Raw genomic sequence first — 18,087 nt, 5'->3', positions numbered from 1 at the left:
AAGCCAATTCATTTCCATCTTAGATTTGGAATTTTAGTCCAATTCAATTCCACACTCAAATTCTATGCATCCAAACACAGCGTTAGGATAAAATTCTCTATCATAATAAAATATGAAAAGGAATTTTTGAAGACAAACAAGATTAAGTCCAAATTTGATGATTAAAATAATCATTTAAATCACACCTTATATTTTCAATAATGAAAATAAGTCCATAAATGCTTTTGGACTTTAAAAACACCTTGACAACATTTCAAGGTTGTATTTTACCCTAAACAGAGTATCCCTAAATCATTCTTAGTATTAACCTCTCACATGAAATGATAAAAACACCGGAAGGGGGGAACAAACCTAAAAGCCGAATCATGCATAATTGCTTCTTTAACCATTGCCCTTATCGGACAATGATGCTATTTTTCAGCAACAGAGGACAAGGGTCAGTCCACACCATCCAACTGCAACACTTTGCAGTGTTCAGGCAAGTTCATCACTTGCTCATGTCATTTGAGTATTTTTATCAAATTACTTGCAAAGTATTATGTTTACCACTATTGCATAGAAAGCAAAACCACTATTTTCATAACTATGAATATGACTAAGTGGTGGGCAATGGAACCATGGAATGTGTTGATATGGTGGAGGTTCCATTGCAAGGGTTTATATCCATCTAGGATTAAACAACAAATGCCGTCCAGTGATTCTTGTGCCGTAATACCCGTGTTAACCATAAGATCCGGAGTGGGACGGAGTAGTCAAAAGTGTTTCCACCTCTCGTTCATCAACGGACGCGCTCTACCGTAGTACACTTGTAATCCAAGGGGGCAAGCGGTGAGGCTGGGGAGTCCTAAGTCCCCACGACATTGTCCGTAGTACACTTGTCGCCCGAAGGAGCAAGCGGTGAGGCTGGGGAGTCCTAAGTCCCCACGGTAGTGCGGTCTATGAGGGGTTGCAACGACCGGCGAAGGTATCAGGCCGTCGTGCCTGGTATTAGTTGAGGTCAGATGGTATCCTTTGGATACGCTGACCGGCGAGGACCCAAGGTCGGAATTGCAACAAAGGGTGGGTGTTCGAGGTAGCGGAGGAACATGATTGGCTAGACCTTATACCGGGCCTCACACCGAAGGAAGTGTAGACGGGAAAGCTGCCCGGTTGGCACCAAGGTTAAGATCTCATATGGGTAAAGCAACACACCTCTGCAGAGTGTAATGAATCGTGACTTGTCACTCTCTGTTCCGGGATTTGGAACTGCGAACGCTGCCGGAAAGGAACTCCATGAAGTTCTAGTAAACGGTGAAGGCTGACGGACATAGTTCTTTGGAATAAAAGCAACCTCTTGAAGAAATGTTATCAACACCTGCATTGGTATTAGACTTTCTGGTCTGATATCGTAGCTAGTACATTAAACACCTCTTTTCTATAATGAACTTGTTGAGTACGCTCGTACTCATACCACTCTTAAATCCCCTGCTTAGATTGTCTGAATCGACTGGAGAAGGACAACGACGACCCTGAAGGAGCCGAAGTCATTGGATATGAAGAACCAGACCTCTCTGGAGGTGTTGAAGGTGTAGACTACCTCATAGTCTACGAAACCGGAGAGGGTTCCGAAGGAGAGCAAGCTTAGACCTACCAAGTAGTAGTAGTAACCGAGCAGTACGAACTCTTAATACTTAACTGCTCAAAGAGAATAAAATGTATAACTTAGTAAGACCCTTATATTGTAAGTTAAGTCGGGTTCGCCTCGAACCCAGGAGTATTCCTCTTAGGACCCAAGAGGAGCTCCGAGATGATATGCATGTTGCTTGTAATAATAAATGAATGAGTTATGGACCTACTATGTTCTGTTGTACTACTCCGAGGGATGTAATATTTGCGGATTGGTACTTCGTGAATGTTATATCAACGACTGGCATACTACAACATGCAGTGGTATGCAGGGTCACCACAGCACCGCTGCAAGGAGGAGCACCGGTACCGAAGGAGGATACGTCGGCGAGCAGCACCACGACATCGACCGTAGCCAACTCTGCAGTCTTCATCGGCATCTCGAGTTCGGATGTGAACTCGGCCTCTTCCTCGACCGGAACAATGGCGGTAACGACCTCTGCTTCGCACCTTCTTACTCATTGTGCCAGAACAGGCCATGCTCGGGCATTTGCGACGACATGCAGATTAGATCTGCTAGGGTTTCCATTAAGATAGGGTTCAGATAGATGTTTGCAAGGTGTTTGTCGCCATTGCTTGTTGTTCTTGTCCAGTTCTTGCTATTCACGGTCTCGATTTGCTTAAATCTGTTACTCTAATCTCCAATCGCGGTAGATCCTTCCTAGAGCGGACTGTCGATTGGTGAAACTGTCAGATTTCACTGTGCATGCAAAGGGGGGAAGGGTTTTTTGTGCTGGGGTACAGTATGTTGTGATTTCTATGTGAAAGATTAAGCTGAGTCGTGCTAGTTTCTTCAGAGGCAAGAGGAGTGGGAGGACTTGAGGAACGAAGTTGCTCAGCTGAAGAATCTGCAAAGAACACAATCACAAGTGATGAGGGCTAAGAAACAGGAATTGGAGGCAGAGAGAAAGGCTTTGAAGGCTGAGAAGAGAAAGCTAGAGTGCGGCATATACGATCTGCTCCAAGTGAACTTTGCAATCAAGGATAAGCTCAAGAGGATCAAGGCTATTTATGATGAGTGATGAATGTGTCCTAGATGTACTGTAGGAGAATTTGTAATGTACCCTAAGTAGAATTTGTAATGTACCCTAAGTACCACTCGTATTGTACTCAATTTGAACTGCTACTTGTGTTGTTTCTGATTGAACAAGGCCGATGATTATAACCTGGGATCATAGTATGAGGAGATGATTTATCAGAACCTATGGCATGACTCAACATGACCATGACGTTGGTTCTGATCAAACATCTCCTCCATATGTCATGATTATAAGGTCTATGGTACCTTGCTTTGCATGTTTCTGCTTCTTCAGTTCTGCATTGGCCAATGATTGAACAATGGCACAACAGAAGGCAAGTGACTGCCCACAAACTTAGCCATGTGTGTCATATTCGTTGCACACTCGACTTAGTTTGTGGGCAGTCCCTCTGCCTACCGTTCGATCCAATATATGAGGCCTTCTTTTGGTTTGTCTAGTGCATAGGCTAATGATTGAACAATGGCATAACGGAAGGCATGGTGCTGCCCTCAAACTTAGCCATGTGTGTCATATTACTTGCACACTAGACTTAGTTTGTGGATAGTCTCTTTTCCTGCCATGTGATCCTATATATGAGGCCTATTTTTGTTTGTGTAGTGCATTGGCCAATGATTGAACAATGGCACAATGAAAAGCAAGATGCTGCCTTCAAACTTACTCGTGTGTGCAATTTTCCTTGCACACTAGACTTAGTTTAGGGACAATCCCTCTGCCTGCCATGTGACCAAATCTATGAGGCCTCATTTGCGTTGGCCAATGATTCAACAAAGGCACAATGAAAGGCTAGGTGATGGCCTCAAACTTAGTCATGTCTGGCACAGTCGTCGCACACTACACTTAGTTTGTGGCCACTCCCTATGCCTGCCGTGTGAGGCAATGTATGAGGCCTTACTAATGTTATCAATTAATGTATGTTTTCATCTAAACTACTTGTGAGCAGGCACTAATAGCATGTGTTTGTGTGGCAGACTAAGAAGATCATGTTTGGATCACCTGCTGATGTTCCCGGCGAGGGACCGGCGAAGAAGTGCTGTGGAAGGCCGGCTAACATCTGCCACTTCCACCACGACGTAGGGTCGGACCACTTCCTCCGCATGATCTTCAAGCCCACCTTCGGTCGGCTCATGATCCCTCAAGCTTTCGTCAAGTGGTTCGGAGAAATCTCTTCCAACATCATCGTCACCACCAACATTGGATGCAACTGGAGGATGACTACGAGGAGAGAAGGCAAGGACGCATTCATCGACCAGGGGTGGGCGGCATTCGCCATCGCCCATTAGCTCAAGGTAGGCCAGTTCCTCACCTTCAAGAAGGTGTCCTCCTTCGAGTATAGTGTGGTCATCTTCGACCACACCTGCACTGAGGTGGTGAGCAGGTGCCCGTACCATGGCGATGACACCAGGCGTGTCGTCTCCGAGCATCATGTCTGAAGCTAACCTGGTACCATGTCGTGTCTAGTTGTTGTTCGTTTCAAGTGTGCTGAACTATGAGCATGTTTGTTGTGTCCTGAACTATGATCGTGTCAGAACAATGGTGTGTCGTGAACTTGTGTCGTCTATGATCAGTGCTAAGTTGTGTGTCGTCTATGATTGTGTTTTTGCTTGTGCTGTTGATCGTTGGTAACCTCACCACTGAAGGGAAGAGGTAACCAGAAGCGGTTTTTGGGTTGCAACCAAACAAAACTTAGGCAGTTATAGGCTGCTACTAGGCCTGAAAACCGACCTACCAAACGGGCAGAGCCCAAATCTCCACGGAGCAAAAAAAAAAAAAACTCTGTATAGGCCACCAAACGACCACGTTTCATGGCCTATGGCCCGTTCGCAAAATATAGGAAGGCCCATCTCACTAGCGCAGTCGTGTTGGAATCCTGTGCAGACCACCAATCAGGCCCAACAGGCCCGTAGTGAGCGTTCAGAGGCGAAGCTGAGCCAAAATCAAGTCCTTGCGCTGGTGGGCACCTCACTTCTTCAATGGACCTGCAGACTACAGTTGTGTACATCGGCATATGCAGGCTTGCAAATATTTTGCTATTCTTTATCACTCACACAAATATTGTGTTCATGCTATTGCTAGATATGATTTTTTGGTTTACTACTCTTTGATCACAAAACTTAATGATAGACATATTCTACGTTCTATTTACCTAACTTCTTCTCAATTGAACGTATGAAGAATTACATCTGTACAAGTGAGAGCAGTTCCAGCCATTAGCAAGACACCCGCCGAATACTCAGTAAAATTGTTGCTGAAAAAAATCAGTAAAATTAACCTGTAGCAACGCACAGGCACATTTCCTATACATATAAAAATAACTAAACCAGGCAAAATTTCTTGCATGGAAAGCCTCAAAACCATGGAAGAAAAGTGAGATACAAGTTTTTTCAAATAAGCAAAAAAAAAAAAACAGGCATTAAATTTCTAAGTTGTGAAACGTAAGACATGGAAAACATCAAACGATGGGATATTTTCATCTGTAGAAACATACTCTGGAACTTGGAAAATTGATCATTTTGACAAATTGGAAAATTAAAAGGTTTTGACATGATAACATTAAACAGTTCCCCTTTTTCTCATAAGATATTTCCGGTTTTCAAACCGGCGCCTCTTCCTGCAAACTAAAAATCTATCATTATTAAAAAATACAGTCAATCAAGAAGGGCCGCATGCAAGTATTACACGATAGAAAAGTGTTACATTGTTATGGCCTCCCTGGCTAAAATAGTATATAATACAGAAACGCATACTATATATATTCATCAAACAGTATTCTGATCTCAGAGACGACTTGGATTGAAGAGATGGTGTTTCTTGTAAGGAAATACAGGAACAGTCAGAAAAATCTAGTGAAGACAATATCCACCCTGCAGAAGACTAGGCCCCTCCATATTCACTGCCACGGTAACCGGATTACTAGAGAGATTGCATGCTGATATACATTGAATTGGCATCGACACAAGACAAATCTCAGCGGAGCTAGGAAACAATAGGGCATCACGAATAATTTAAATTGAGGGCACATAATAAGTCTGCCAATCTACTGAAGTCAGTAGTTGGCCATGCCCATAGTTTCCACATCCATCCAGATCCAAAAGCAGCAAAGAGCCTCTCGTGAATGTACAAAATGCCAGCACAGAGAACAGAGACCTCTCTGTACTTATCTTGTCAACATCGTGAAACTAACAATGCTTGCTGCGAATGATGTAGACCATCATCTTTTGTTGCCCCTTGTTTTTCATCAGCTCAAAGAGGCAGATATCCCCCTCCCGCAGGTGATTGTCGCGGGCAAAAGAAGTCCAGCCTCCACTTATCCTCAGGGCACCTCCGTTGTCAGACAACTCGCTATGCCATGTCTGGTTCTTCCCCTCCACCTGAAGCACCAAACTCCGGCTCCCCTTCCGAAGATACGTAGCAGAGTATTTCCTGTTGAAGGACTGTTCATATGCATGTACAATATTAACATATTAGAATAATAACATGATTTATTTCCGGACCATGCAGGAGGACTACATGTCATACATATTAAGGACAAAAAATTCGAATACATGTCAAATTTCAAAATCCATACAACAAAGACCACAAGAACAACATAGATACTGAAAAACAAGGGGTACAAACAAGGATAGTTGATAGAACAAAACAGTGGTAGATGACCAAATTTCTCTTGATACAGTAGATCAATGGTTGAAACATAACTCTCATAAATCTAATTCGTAAAACTACTATGCACCTTTTTGGGGTACAAACTACTGTTGCTGGTACTACTGATGCTACAACTATACATCTCATTCATGGTCGCGATGTAAATGGGCAATTGGGCTTATATGGGCTGGTTTCTCTCCAAAGGAAAGAACTGTAACCTCATAATCAGAAGAAACTTACTAAAGAGAAGGAGACTTTGTTCTTGGTCATTACTGTGACGTAAATATGCAGTTCTGAAGAAATGGCTCCAACTTTGGCCAAAACTTTCTTCCTCTGAACTTCCGGTAGACAGGTACCCAGTGGCATCATGATTGCGAGATCACAAGTTCTGTCAGTATCACCATGATTGGAAGACTTCTTTTTTTGATTGGGAGACTTCTCACTGATTCCATGTTCATATGCCAAAGAGAATTTTTTTTCTCCTGAAAAGTTATAACACAAATCACACAAAGATACGAACTCTTGGCATGGTAATACTTGTGTGATACTAACATACGGTCAACCGGCTCATCCTTAATACACACTGTGGAGGCAATATTTCAGAGGAGGGATGATCAATACCTCCATTCCGAATCAGATGAACCATCACTTTGAATTTTCTCCCCTTAGCTCTCTTCATTGGCTGAAAGAGGCACAGATCTCCCACCAGTAAATGATTGTCACGGGCAAAGTCAGACCAATAACGACTGCAACGACCTCCATCAGATCTGACACGGAACTCACAGGGCCACTTCTTGCTCTGTCCAGGCAGCTGGAATGTGATAATCTGACTTTTGTGTGGAAAGTGTGCGAGTGCATAATCCATAGGAATTACCTGATCATAGAAAGGTACAGAATGTGACACTGATGTAAGTTTTAACCGAAGTGTTAATACTGCAACAAAAGTGATACACACCCAAGAGAATGGTTTCCAGTGTAAAGCAAGACAAAGTTTTACAACTGCAAGAAAAGCTAAATTCACCAAGTACATAGGATCTACAACGATTATGCATGGGTCTTTTGCTGCTTTGTTGTCTTTTTTTTTCCTAAACAATAAAAAATGGAAGATTTATGTATCTGAAAGCACAACAAGGAACATAATTAACTTCTTTTCAGGGGGGGAATTCATGCAATTAACTTAATGTACCAGATCCGGATATGGTTTCACACTGGGCTTCGTCACCATAGCCAGAAGCAGAGGCATTTCAGGTTGAGTTTCTTGGACAAGTGCAGCTATTTGTTCCTCATGTTCTTCTGTTACATAGCACTTCCCTGATAACACATAAAGAGGCTTCGGGAGTGCGAGATCATCCGACTCATAGGAGTCATGCTCATGAGGACTGTCTTCTCCTGTAAATCAAACAATTTCAGAAGTAAGAGCAAGTGCAGTAAAATAGTACTCCTACAATATAACGACATAACGTGATAAAAATTTGCAAATCAGTTGTAAAGTTAACCTGACAAATTCCTGGATGGAGAAGATAGTGCATCTTTCTTTGCTCGTTTTCTACAATAGCTAGAGCTTCCACTCTGGCATCCATCTGATCCTCCACGTCCTGACGAGTGAGTTTTACTATCACTGGAGCTGCTTGACATGTCTGTAGAATATGTGCTTGGTTCTTGCCCACCACTATTGCTCTGTATGCGAGCACAGGACACCACTTTCTCACAACCACTGGAATCAAAGAACACGACCTTGAAGCGAGCACTTCCACGATATCGGAACATCAACGAGTCGTTCTCCGCTATATGATTGGCATTGACAAATGCCTCCCATCCAGATCTGAGTACTGTTTTGTTTCTACGCTCAGTGATTTCGACGTCGTATACATTACCATCAGGGGCTTCTAATTTGATGGTTCTTGACAACTTCCATGCAAAATAGTTCACAAAGCTCTCTGGTATGACCTGCAAAAATGTTATTTTGTTAGGAAAATTAGCGTCAGATTAAAGCAGCTCTCATTGCAACCGAGTTGATGACCAGGCAATCCATTGTGCTTACCATGCTATGCCTAGAATTCCCGTCCATCTGCGTGACGAAACACTTGACCTTTCCATGCAAATGGGTCCAGTATCTATTGCAGCACTCACAAGACTTGCGCATCTTGCAGCCTACAGTATTAATGTTCTATAAGGAGAAATGCATGGATCGTGCCATATATGGCAGAGAAACTAAATCTTGTCATCCACTACACCAATCTTGACACAAAAAGGTAGGGTAACACTGCAACTACTCAAGAAGTTACCTGACATTCAGAAACAAGAGCCAGAAACCGGCCTGTAGCTTCTTCCTGTAGAGAAATCTGGAGATCCTTCGTTATAAGCTGCAGCAGATCTTCCTGACCCAACAAAAGAACTGAAACAAGAGAAGCAAAATGTAGCGAACAGATGCAGAGAAGGCAACTAAGCAGTAAGCAGGATTCAAACAAAACCGAAGGACTTGTGAATGCCGGTGGGAAGGGACCTAATTCTCACAGCCCAGGTGTTCCGTGGAGCCCAAATCCTGCATTCGCCATGTCCCGGAGCTAGAAGAACCCAAATTTGAAGTGGATGGGGGAGAGAACTATTATTGGGTCCCCGTGAAGACCGGAGGGAAGAAGAAGAATGAATGTGCATCCTGCACGCCTGAAGGGGATGCCCTATCACAGTCTTGTCTCTGCTGCTCTGATGGAACTATACGCCCTATCACTGTAGCAGCAGCTGGTGGAGTCAAGAGTCTAGTACTCCTGCCCTGGGCTAGTAGACTCGTAGGCCCGTCTTGAAGGAACGGGTGGTTTGCCAAAACGTTCGCAAAAGAGAAAGTTGGCCCGGAGAAGCGGTAGGATTTTTGTTTTAGAAAAGAAAATTTCAATCCCTAAAAAAATATTGTGCCAAAAGGAAGTCTATTGATCAAACTACTAGTATATACGTCCTAGAAAAATATAGAAAAACGTGCCGATAACGGGCGTCCGCCACCGCCCCTCTATCTAGCCGTTGTTGATGGCGGACAGGAAGTCACCAAGACGACCATCCCTAGAGAATAAACTGTCAAAGCCGGAAGATCAACAAATCCAAGATTCCAACCTCCAAAAAACTTCGTAGGCCTTGTGCCGATGTTAGAGGCCGAACCGATAGGGCAGAGAGGTGGCATATGGACAAACTTGCAAAGGGAAGTTGCTGCCACATCGACAAACCTTGCAATCCCTAACCTCACCGGCTAGAGAGACCGGCAAGAATCAACGTAACTAGCCATTGACATCGTCGCAACTAACACCGTCAAGATGGAGAGGCTAAAGAAAAATTAATTACCTCAGATACAAAGATCTCTTGGTGGACTCACACATACATGGTTCTCAGTTCTGGAAGGCCCTACATAAGGTGAAAGCGGTGTTTTTATTTGGGGACAAAACACATTGCCCACAGTAAGAATTCCACCCGACTATGGGTAGACTGGTGGCAGGGGTCGGGGCTCTGAAAGAATGGTACCCTCCTTATATGCACCGGCACTGGAACTAAACATTGCCATTGCTCGTGCACTTAGGGGAGGAACATGGAACATTCCCTTCCGCCAAGCCCTGGGGCAGGGAGACAGGGCCGACTAGGCTAACTTGCGACGGGATATTGAGGGCATGTCGTTAATAGCAGGGCCTGATGGTATTACTTGGGCTCTGGAATCGTCGGGGTGGTTCACAGTCCGTTCCTTATACTGCAAGTTGTGTCAAGGTACCCATGCTAAGTTCTACAGTGACATCTGGAGGATCGTGTGCCCTTTGAAGATTAGGGTGTTCATTTGGCAACTGGTTAGAAAACGGCTTCCGTCCAATGACAATATTCGTCATCGGCACGGCCCTTCTTCAGGGTGGTGTGCTTTGTGCGGATAGTGAGAGGATACAAATCATACCTTTTTCTCCTGTGTGGTGGCTAAGTTTTCGTAGAGCGTAGTTAGGGAACTGCTGGGATGCTCCTGGAACCCCTCGTGCGTTGCCGATGTCTTTCGCTTCCTTGATAAATGCGTGGGTCAATCCAGACGGGTTTTGGTACCTGCTGTGTTGCCTTGCTATGGACCATTTGAATTTTTATTTTTTTTGAAACGAGAAAATATTAGAAACAAGCTCAAGAACGAAGGAATCTTCCCATCTATCCCAGCTGATGCGCTGTACAAAATATCTACATACTTGAAGGTGTGGAAGCTTGTGGCTAGGAGGCAGGACCGGGCAGCTATGGAGACGTCGGTGCGCGGATTCGCTCTCTTCATCTTGCTCTATGAGAGGAGGTGTCGACCAATTGAGGCGGTGTGCTCCTGCTCTCGGACCGGGTCTTGGGTGTGTGTTATGGCTATCGGATCTTTATCGTGACTCTGTATGGTGGTGGTTGATTTATCTATAAAGCTGGGCCAAGTGGCCTTCTATTTAAAACCAACTGAGGCGCGTATACATCTAAAGGTATGATTGCTGCACCCCCATGGGGCTCTCACAGCGATCCTCGATTGTGGACGTCGGATCTCCCCATCAGCACATCTGATTCGTTCATTCTTGGCTTTAGTTGGCTCTCCACGCGCGTGCTCTTTTCCCCGCAGAGTCCTCCCACTAGCTAACCCCATGCAACAGCAATTTGTTACCCGCCCCATATGCACGTGGGTCCCACCTTCGGTGGGGTCCGGTCGTCGGTGACTGCAGGTGAGCTTTGGTTCGGTTGGAAAAATCTCCACCCGCAGGGGTAGTTTGGGGCTTTCCTCGCGCAGCTCAGTAACGTGGGACAAAACCAGAGACCCAAGCCAAAACCCTACCCATTCGCTCCGCGTCCTCCTCTCACCTCACGCCCCCTCCCATCCCCGCCGCCACCTCCCTGCTACGGCTCCTCCTCCAAATCTTCCCCTCAATCCCCATCCATTTGCGTGAACAGCGCCACGGCCCACGGCCACGAGGCGGATGTGGTCGCGCGGAGCAGCGGGAGTAGCGGCGGTGGTCGGGGCGGCAGCCACGAGCTGGATGCGATCGCGCGGAGGTGCGCGAGCAGCGGAGGAGGAAGCAGTGTCCGCCGCATCGAGCCACGGCCGCTCGATCCGGCCGAGTAGGATGAAGAGGCGAGGTCGCCAAGCGGAAGGCGTGGGGGCGAGCAGATCTGGAACTCCATCCAGCGGCGACGAGGAGTTCAGCTCGCCGGCGAAGCGCTCGTGTGCACCGGCCACTTCCGAGCGTGTCCGCGGCGTGCGCTGCCCCGAGCGCGGCGTACTGCCTCCACGTCCACGACCGTGAGCATCCTGGAGCGTTGCCCCTGGCACCATCCCTAGGTATACAAGTTTCCTCCTTTTCTTTTCCCAACCCTGAACATCCTCTCTCTCGCAAGATTTACATCATGTTTGTTGTTTTGCTATTACGAGATTGCAGTTTTGCCATCGCCTTCTCCCCCAATCCCCGCCGACCTCTGTGCTCTCCTCCTCCCTCTCCATGGCACTGTCGTCCTTGTCCTCGTCCGGCAGGCCGCCGCTGCCGGGTACACAGTGGGGAGGCCGAGTACGACGGCCACGAGGCACGCATCGACGCGCGCAAGGGAGGGCGCCGCCAGGCCGTCCACGAGGGCCGTCGCGCTCCCAGCACCGGCGAAGGAGGTAAGGCTCCGCTAGCGTGTCTCCAACGAGCGCGAGAGGATCTTGCTCACGAAACCTCGACCTGGTGGATCTTGCTCGTCCTCCATCTAGAGCCTCATCGGCCGGAGCAATCGGAAAGGAGTAGGGGACGTGGGTCGTCGGCCAGAGTAGGTGGGGAAGAGCAGATGCCAGCGAGGGGAGTGGCTCGGCTTGGTGTTATCAACTCCCCACTGGCCATCTTCGTCTCCTAGCCACAACCAGCTCCTACCCCTCCCCTGTTGTGGTCCCGTGAGAGCAAGAAAAACAGCAGGCGTGCTCTATCTCTGCATCGAGCGTCCACATGGCCAGATTGACGGGAATAAACTCTAGGTGAGCTCCTACACGACATGATTTCTTCTTCTGCTCTTTTTTTTTCTTTCACATTTCATAAATTTACCCAGACAGAGGTAGCAAAGGACTCTGCACAGACGAGAATATACAAGTACTATCTCTCTATGATTTCCAATAATCTGATCTTTGTTTATGGGGATTATGTGTCATATAAGCCTACAAGGTGTTTGACAAAATTCTTGTACGGGAAGATTAATATATGTCATACGTTTGCTCTCAGCAAAAGTCGTCAAACATTGTTAGCAGTTAGGAAATAATTGCAAATTACGTCAGACATCCGTAGCTTTTGAGAAATATTTTTCATCCAAAGCTCTGGTTTATACATCATGAAACAGCTTAAAAAAACTGTGTTTAACCTGCTCACGTATGAACTGGTTCTTTATATCCAGAGAGTGATATATTCAATTTATTAATGATGGTTGGAATGCGCCTTTTGCAGTCTCAGGTCCGCCTTGCAGATGTTGTCAGGATTGCCTGCCCGTCGACGATGGAAAAAGAGAAAGGTGCCCAAGATCGATGAGGGGCGTAGAGTGCAATCTGGTCTCCATGTTAGTGGTTCGAGCGGAAAACCTCATCTTCTATGTCACTGAGGTATTTTATCTATCGCTGGTGAACCTTATTGGTGTTGGTTTACCCTATTGTTCTACTACTATTTCCCTATTACCGATTTTTTTACTTCAGAGTTTACATTGCGACCTTTTCTTGATGTGAACAATATGTTCTCGAAAGGTCAGTTGAGAAGACCATATATATTGTTGATTTCCAATCGGTTACACTCATCCTTACACTACAACATATGCCTTAATATAGATGGTTGTCCAGATACGTCGTCTTTGAATAATTTATTGAGAAATACAGTTCTTTACCATTGCATTATCATGTTTCATCTCTTTTTGTGGAAGACTATCTAATTTTTCTATGCAGAAATATTTCCAATCATCTTCAGAATTATGGAGAGTATATACGTAAGCCTTATTTGGCTCATTTGTTTTATTGCAAAAACATTCAGCAGCATTTTTCAAAACCCTGGAACAGCACAGACATAAGCAAGCAAACAGATCACATTTTTAGTGCACTTTGAATATAAGACCATCCACCGTGGTTATTTTTTTGTAGTCATGCTCTACGGAATGCAATATCTTGCATGTTACAAAGATAAGAGAACATTACTGATACAATATTGTGGGATTTTTAGGTTCTTTTTGTATATAAATTGTGCCTGCAGTATTTTCTCATTATTGAGTTTGTTAGCATGCTTACATTCTTCATTATTCAGTAAACTTCTTACAGATTTTAGCTTTATCATTCTGTTATTCCATGGAGGTGAAGGACTACTTTCCAACCCCGTGTGAGGCGCCATTTTAGTTTTTTTTTTCTTTTCGGATGTACATGAATATACTGTCTGGTTTGGCAATGTAGAGTTAGTCTGTGTTTTCATGAGAGGTGTATAGATGATACCTACTACTAGAATTGTAAAAGAGATGTAACAAAGGTTCTCCAGGTTGCTGTTGTTGCGCTTTGTGAAAATTTTCTTTCTGCCACTCTATGGTTGACTACTTACAGTGTTTTTTTTGCTGATTTTTTTCCATTACACTCAGGTAGTGCAGCTTTTAGCTATAGTGAAATCTGTCATGGCACTATTTTCTTGACTAACCCAGGAGTGCCGAATGCTTCAGATTTTATATTGTGCCATTGTACACTGGAAATGTTTGGTTTTGTGATGATGTGATTGGAATTTGGGAGTCAAGTTTATTCCGATGTTCAAAAGAAGGTAGCTCAAGGTAAGTTAGCTCAGAAGCTTTAGTGTGAAGATGCTAATACTGTGCATGGGTCTATGTTCCTGTTGTATGTACAATGTCCTGCTGCTACTGGATTTCACAACTGACGTTTATTTTCCTAGCTTATTATTGTACTGCTCACATTGTTGCTATATGAGCCAAGATTTATGGGTATGGGTACTAAATGTTCTTGCAACACTGCGGATTTGCTGAAACAATAATAAGCGTAAAAACTTCTTATGTACAATTAGTCTACTGTATGGCCAATTTCTGTGAAAAGTGTGCGGTCTTATATTTGGTGGATATTATCTATGAAAAATAGAAGTAGGCTATCTTGCCCTGCTGGTGCCATTGTTTTTCTCAGAGGTACACGCTTTTAGCATTTAGGTACGTAATTTAGTTATACTATTGTTTGTTTAAGTTTAATTGAACCTGCATATTGTCTCTACTATAGTTTATGTATTTGTTATCCTTCATTAAGGTATTTTGACTCAATAGAAGCAGGACCTGTGCCTTTTGTCCTCGCTGATGACAACCCCCAGCTAGATATTTTTGTCGTCTATGATTTCTATATGGTTATGTTTATGTTCATAGATAGGCTCTCATATCTCCCTTTTTTGATTTCTACCTTACGATGGAGACTTCTTAAAGGACTGTGAAGAGATGATTGCTTGGACTGTTCTTGAAAGTGGCGGAAGGAGGTACCGAAACCATGAAAAAATGCAATTTTAATAGAAACATGGAATGAGTTCTGATTCTTCTCATTTTAGTTACAATCATGCTTCATCCATTGTATTTATCCTTAATCCATGGCGGTCTCACTGCTCTTATGCATGTCCTGCAGTTTCGTCAAGTATTTGATACCCTAATTTCTACTCTAATGACTTCTGGTGGTATAATATGCTCAAGGTTTGCATACCGTATACAAGTCAAGCATATTACTCCAATATCATTCTACAAGTGCGTACAATTTTATACAGATGATAAAAGCATGTTGCCATTACAATAAAAATATACTCTGTTTTAGAGTATGGTCCACTAAACTGTCATGCATTTTACTTATTTTAAGGATTTCGATCCACCTAATCAAACTGCATATTTAGATGAGTTCTAGATTTTGGCAAAACTCTAACTTTGTGCTGCTTCAGTTATTCTGTGAAATTTTCCAGGTTTACATATGAATATGCTCAATTCCGCAGTAGTTTTGTGTACTTTTATTTCTATTACACCACAACTACTATTTTGCTACACCTCTACTTTTTAGTCATCCACTGGCTCTAATTCATTCAGCTCCCGTCCATTGCTTTTTAACAACTTACAGCAGCATTCTGGAATGCGAGGAAACCTTGCCTGTATGTGGCGTTGTTTTCTCTTTATGCTCCTAAACTGCAGGAAATATTTCTTTCTTACTTTTCAGTTTATTTAACATCGCTTTCCCAAATAGGGCACAACTGTATGTTTAGATAGGAGCACATCATTGCAAGGAACTAAAGACTAAGCTGTCTTTTTAACTACCTTTGTTTAATTTATACCACATATTAGAATTTCACTACAAGGTACAATCACAGTTGCCAGTCCCAGAACACAGCCCTATGATGATATGTAGTTTTTTTCCAATTCAGTTCAGTTTAGTCTGATGCTTATAGTATGCCAGTCTGATGCCTATAGCATGCCATATCTTACGATTCTGTTGATTGCAGAATATGTAGCTTGGTGACTGTATCAGTGAAAGGTTGAGCAAGCTTGGCTTACATGTCGTGCTGATTTCAGACTTGGAAGGAGAAGCTAATTGAGCGTCGTTCTCCAGTTCAGGTTTCTGCTCCGCCCTTGCCTTTTTCTTTTCTTGGCTGCATTACTACACAAATATATACTGCGACTGCATGGATGCGAGAAATTACTAATGCGTGCGTGTGGCGATCGATTTGGTTTGTGATTTTCAGGCAACCACGTTCTGGAGCTACCTGTCAGACTACTACTTTTTTTTATGAGGGAGTCAGACTACTACTTGAACACGATGATTGAAGTGGCACGATAGTACACATGTTCAAGAGCTACCTTAACATGTTCAGCTAACAATCATATAGGCGCCGCGTGCCTAGACAATCAGAGCTGTACGTTCAGGTATTGCTTCAGCTCTGCTTCCTCTTTCCCTTGCTTCAATTTTAGATGGTCTTACGGCTGCATTTTAGCCTTTCAGTTTGACCTCCTTGGCTCAGCTTATTTGTTGTCCTGTTGTTCCCATCCCCGAGGTTTGCAGCATTCACGAGATAGGCTTTTTAGATAGATTCGTTTATTGTTGTGCTCCTATAGGCAACAGTCCAAGTAGAACATGTTCAGCTAACACTCATATGCTTCTTCTGAAACTAATGGTGACCACTAATACATTCCGATGCAGATTGCAGCCTAGGCAACGGAGATCTGGCTGCTCTCAACATCTGAGCCACAAGGTGAAGCGTTTGGCCTTCTTGCAGCGCTCAGGCTACTTAGCAGTGTCACACGAATATATGATGGTATTCACCTCATGATCATAACTGCCTGGATCTGTTTAGAGAACTTCTTCAATACTAAGGCTTTTCATATGCTTAAAAATGAAACAGCGATGCAGAAGCATCAACTGAACTTTATGAGCTTTTTTTTGCTTCCTGATGTTCTCTGCAGCACCATCAAAAAATATAGCAGCAGCTGAATCACGAAATGTTGCAATATATGTTCCTAATTTCCAGTGTCAGCCAACTGAACGTTTGGACATATCCTTTTACGATCTTCAGAGTTGTCTTTTACTTCCTTTGCTGCTTTTTTTATTTCTTTGGTTAGGCCAGTACCCTGTATGACTCACAAAAAACTCTTTGCAGGTCTCACAACAACTTCTTCTCATTGGTCAAGTTTTCGTTCATTGATTGTGTTAAAATTGATTAGAAGAGAATAATTTACTAATATAATTATGTGCAGTATGATTCTTTATTTGATATATTGCAAAGACACATGATTCTTTTAGTTGGAACAAAGTAACCTTGAAAAATAGTTTATCCCCTTTTCTTATATGTTGGAGAGATTATTCCTTCCATGGATGTTGAAGACTAGATCTCTTTGGTGCCCTGCCAACTTGGCACAAGTTTTTATTTTAAAGATTTCATAGAAGTAATTTTTGTAAAATCTATATAAAAAATATATTAACATAATTGAAATTAATTATATCATTATTATATAAAATCAACATTGGCATGAACTCCACGGGATCGTGCGCCAAGGCGCACATTTAAATCTAGTATCATATTACATGTCTAATACAGACCAGCTCTCCCCTCGCGCCTGACACGCCCCTACTCGCTCCGCCCGACTCGCCCCGCCGCGGGTGCCATCCGCTCCCTCTCCCAGCCGTCGACGCTCCTGCACGCGCCTAGCTCCATGGCAGCGCCGCCCGAACCCTCCCTGTAGCTCTCCCGGACTGCCTCGCTCCCTTCCTCGAGGTCGCCATTCGCCATCCATGGCGGCGTGGGGGAGCGCTCACCGCGGCCTCCCGTCCAAGGCCGTCGCCGAGGGATGTCGCGTCGTCGCCGACCCAGCCCCTCCCTTCCCCTCTCCCCACCATGGCTTCCCACCATGACCTATCTGGAGCTTGATTTGGCCAAAATTGTAGAAGAAGAAAGGGCGGAAATGTACCTGGCCGGGAGGAAACTTACTGGAGCGAGCGGTTGCTCTCCTCGACGGATTGGGAACGCCTCCAACGCCCCGATGTGTAGGGGGAGAAGAGTGTCTCGGTATGGGACACCGATGTTTCGGGGCGGTGGTAGGGCTCCTGCTGGACGCCTATTTTCCCCTTCTGGCCCCTATATTTTCTATCGGGAGAGGTATAGTTGGGCACTCGGGGATCCGGGTGGACAAAATAACGCTGCCGGCCAGCCCTGTTCCCGAGACTAGCAGAAATCCCTCCCCATCTCGCTCTTTCTACCTCCTGACGGCTACCCCACCC

At 44.4% G+C, this 18,087-nt stretch overlaps 1 protein-coding gene and 1 long non-coding RNA gene across 6 annotated transcripts; one reads left to right on the top strand and one right to left on the bottom strand.

Moving 5' to 3' along the window:
• Positions 1-5,706: 5,706 nt before the first annotated feature.
• Positions 5,707-17,885, bottom strand: LOC124703699 (B3 domain-containing protein Os03g0620400-like). 2 transcript variants are annotated; one of them, XM_047235923.1, is made up of 8 exons: positions 17,798-17,885; positions 8,630-8,739; positions 8,386-8,495; positions 7,841-8,291; positions 7,531-7,733; positions 6,966-7,218; positions 6,585-6,826; positions 5,707-6,136 (listed from the first exon to the last, which is right to left on the bottom strand). In XM_047235923.1, exons 2-8 carry the CDS (start codon positions 8,634-8,636, stop codon positions 5,882-5,884), a joined length of 1,521 nt encoding a protein of 506 aa, XP_047091879.1. In that variant the 5' UTR covers positions 8,637-8,739; positions 17,798-17,885; the 3' UTR covers positions 5,707-5,881. The 2 variants fall into 2 exon arrangements, with proteins under 2 accessions (XP_047091879.1, XP_047091878.1); XM_047235922.1 differs by having other exon boundaries at positions 17,778-17,868.
• LOC124703701 lies at positions 11,962-16,845 on the top strand. Of its 4 annotated transcripts, none has more exons than XR_007003225.1 (7): positions 11,962-12,318; positions 12,779-12,930; positions 14,016-14,818; positions 14,962-15,026; positions 15,818-15,929; positions 16,058-16,238; positions 16,513-16,845. It is a non-coding gene; the product is annotated as an uncharacterized LOC124703701 (long non-coding RNA). The 4 variants fall into 4 exon arrangements; XR_007003226.1 differs by having other exon boundaries at positions 12,779-14,120; positions 14,769-14,818; XR_007003223.1 differs by having other exon boundaries at positions 12,779-14,818.
• Positions 17,886-18,087: the final 202 nt, after the last annotated feature.

This window comes from Lolium rigidum, chromosome 3 (genome assembly GCF_022539505.1).
Source record: "Lolium rigidum isolate FL_2022 chromosome 3, APGP_CSIRO_Lrig_0.1, whole genome shotgun sequence".
NCBI classification, from domain to species: Eukaryota; Viridiplantae; Streptophyta; class Magnoliopsida; order Poales; family Poaceae; genus Lolium; species Lolium rigidum.
Note: the sequence above shows the minus strand (reverse complement) of the source record. Positions and strands in the feature narration are given on the sequence as shown.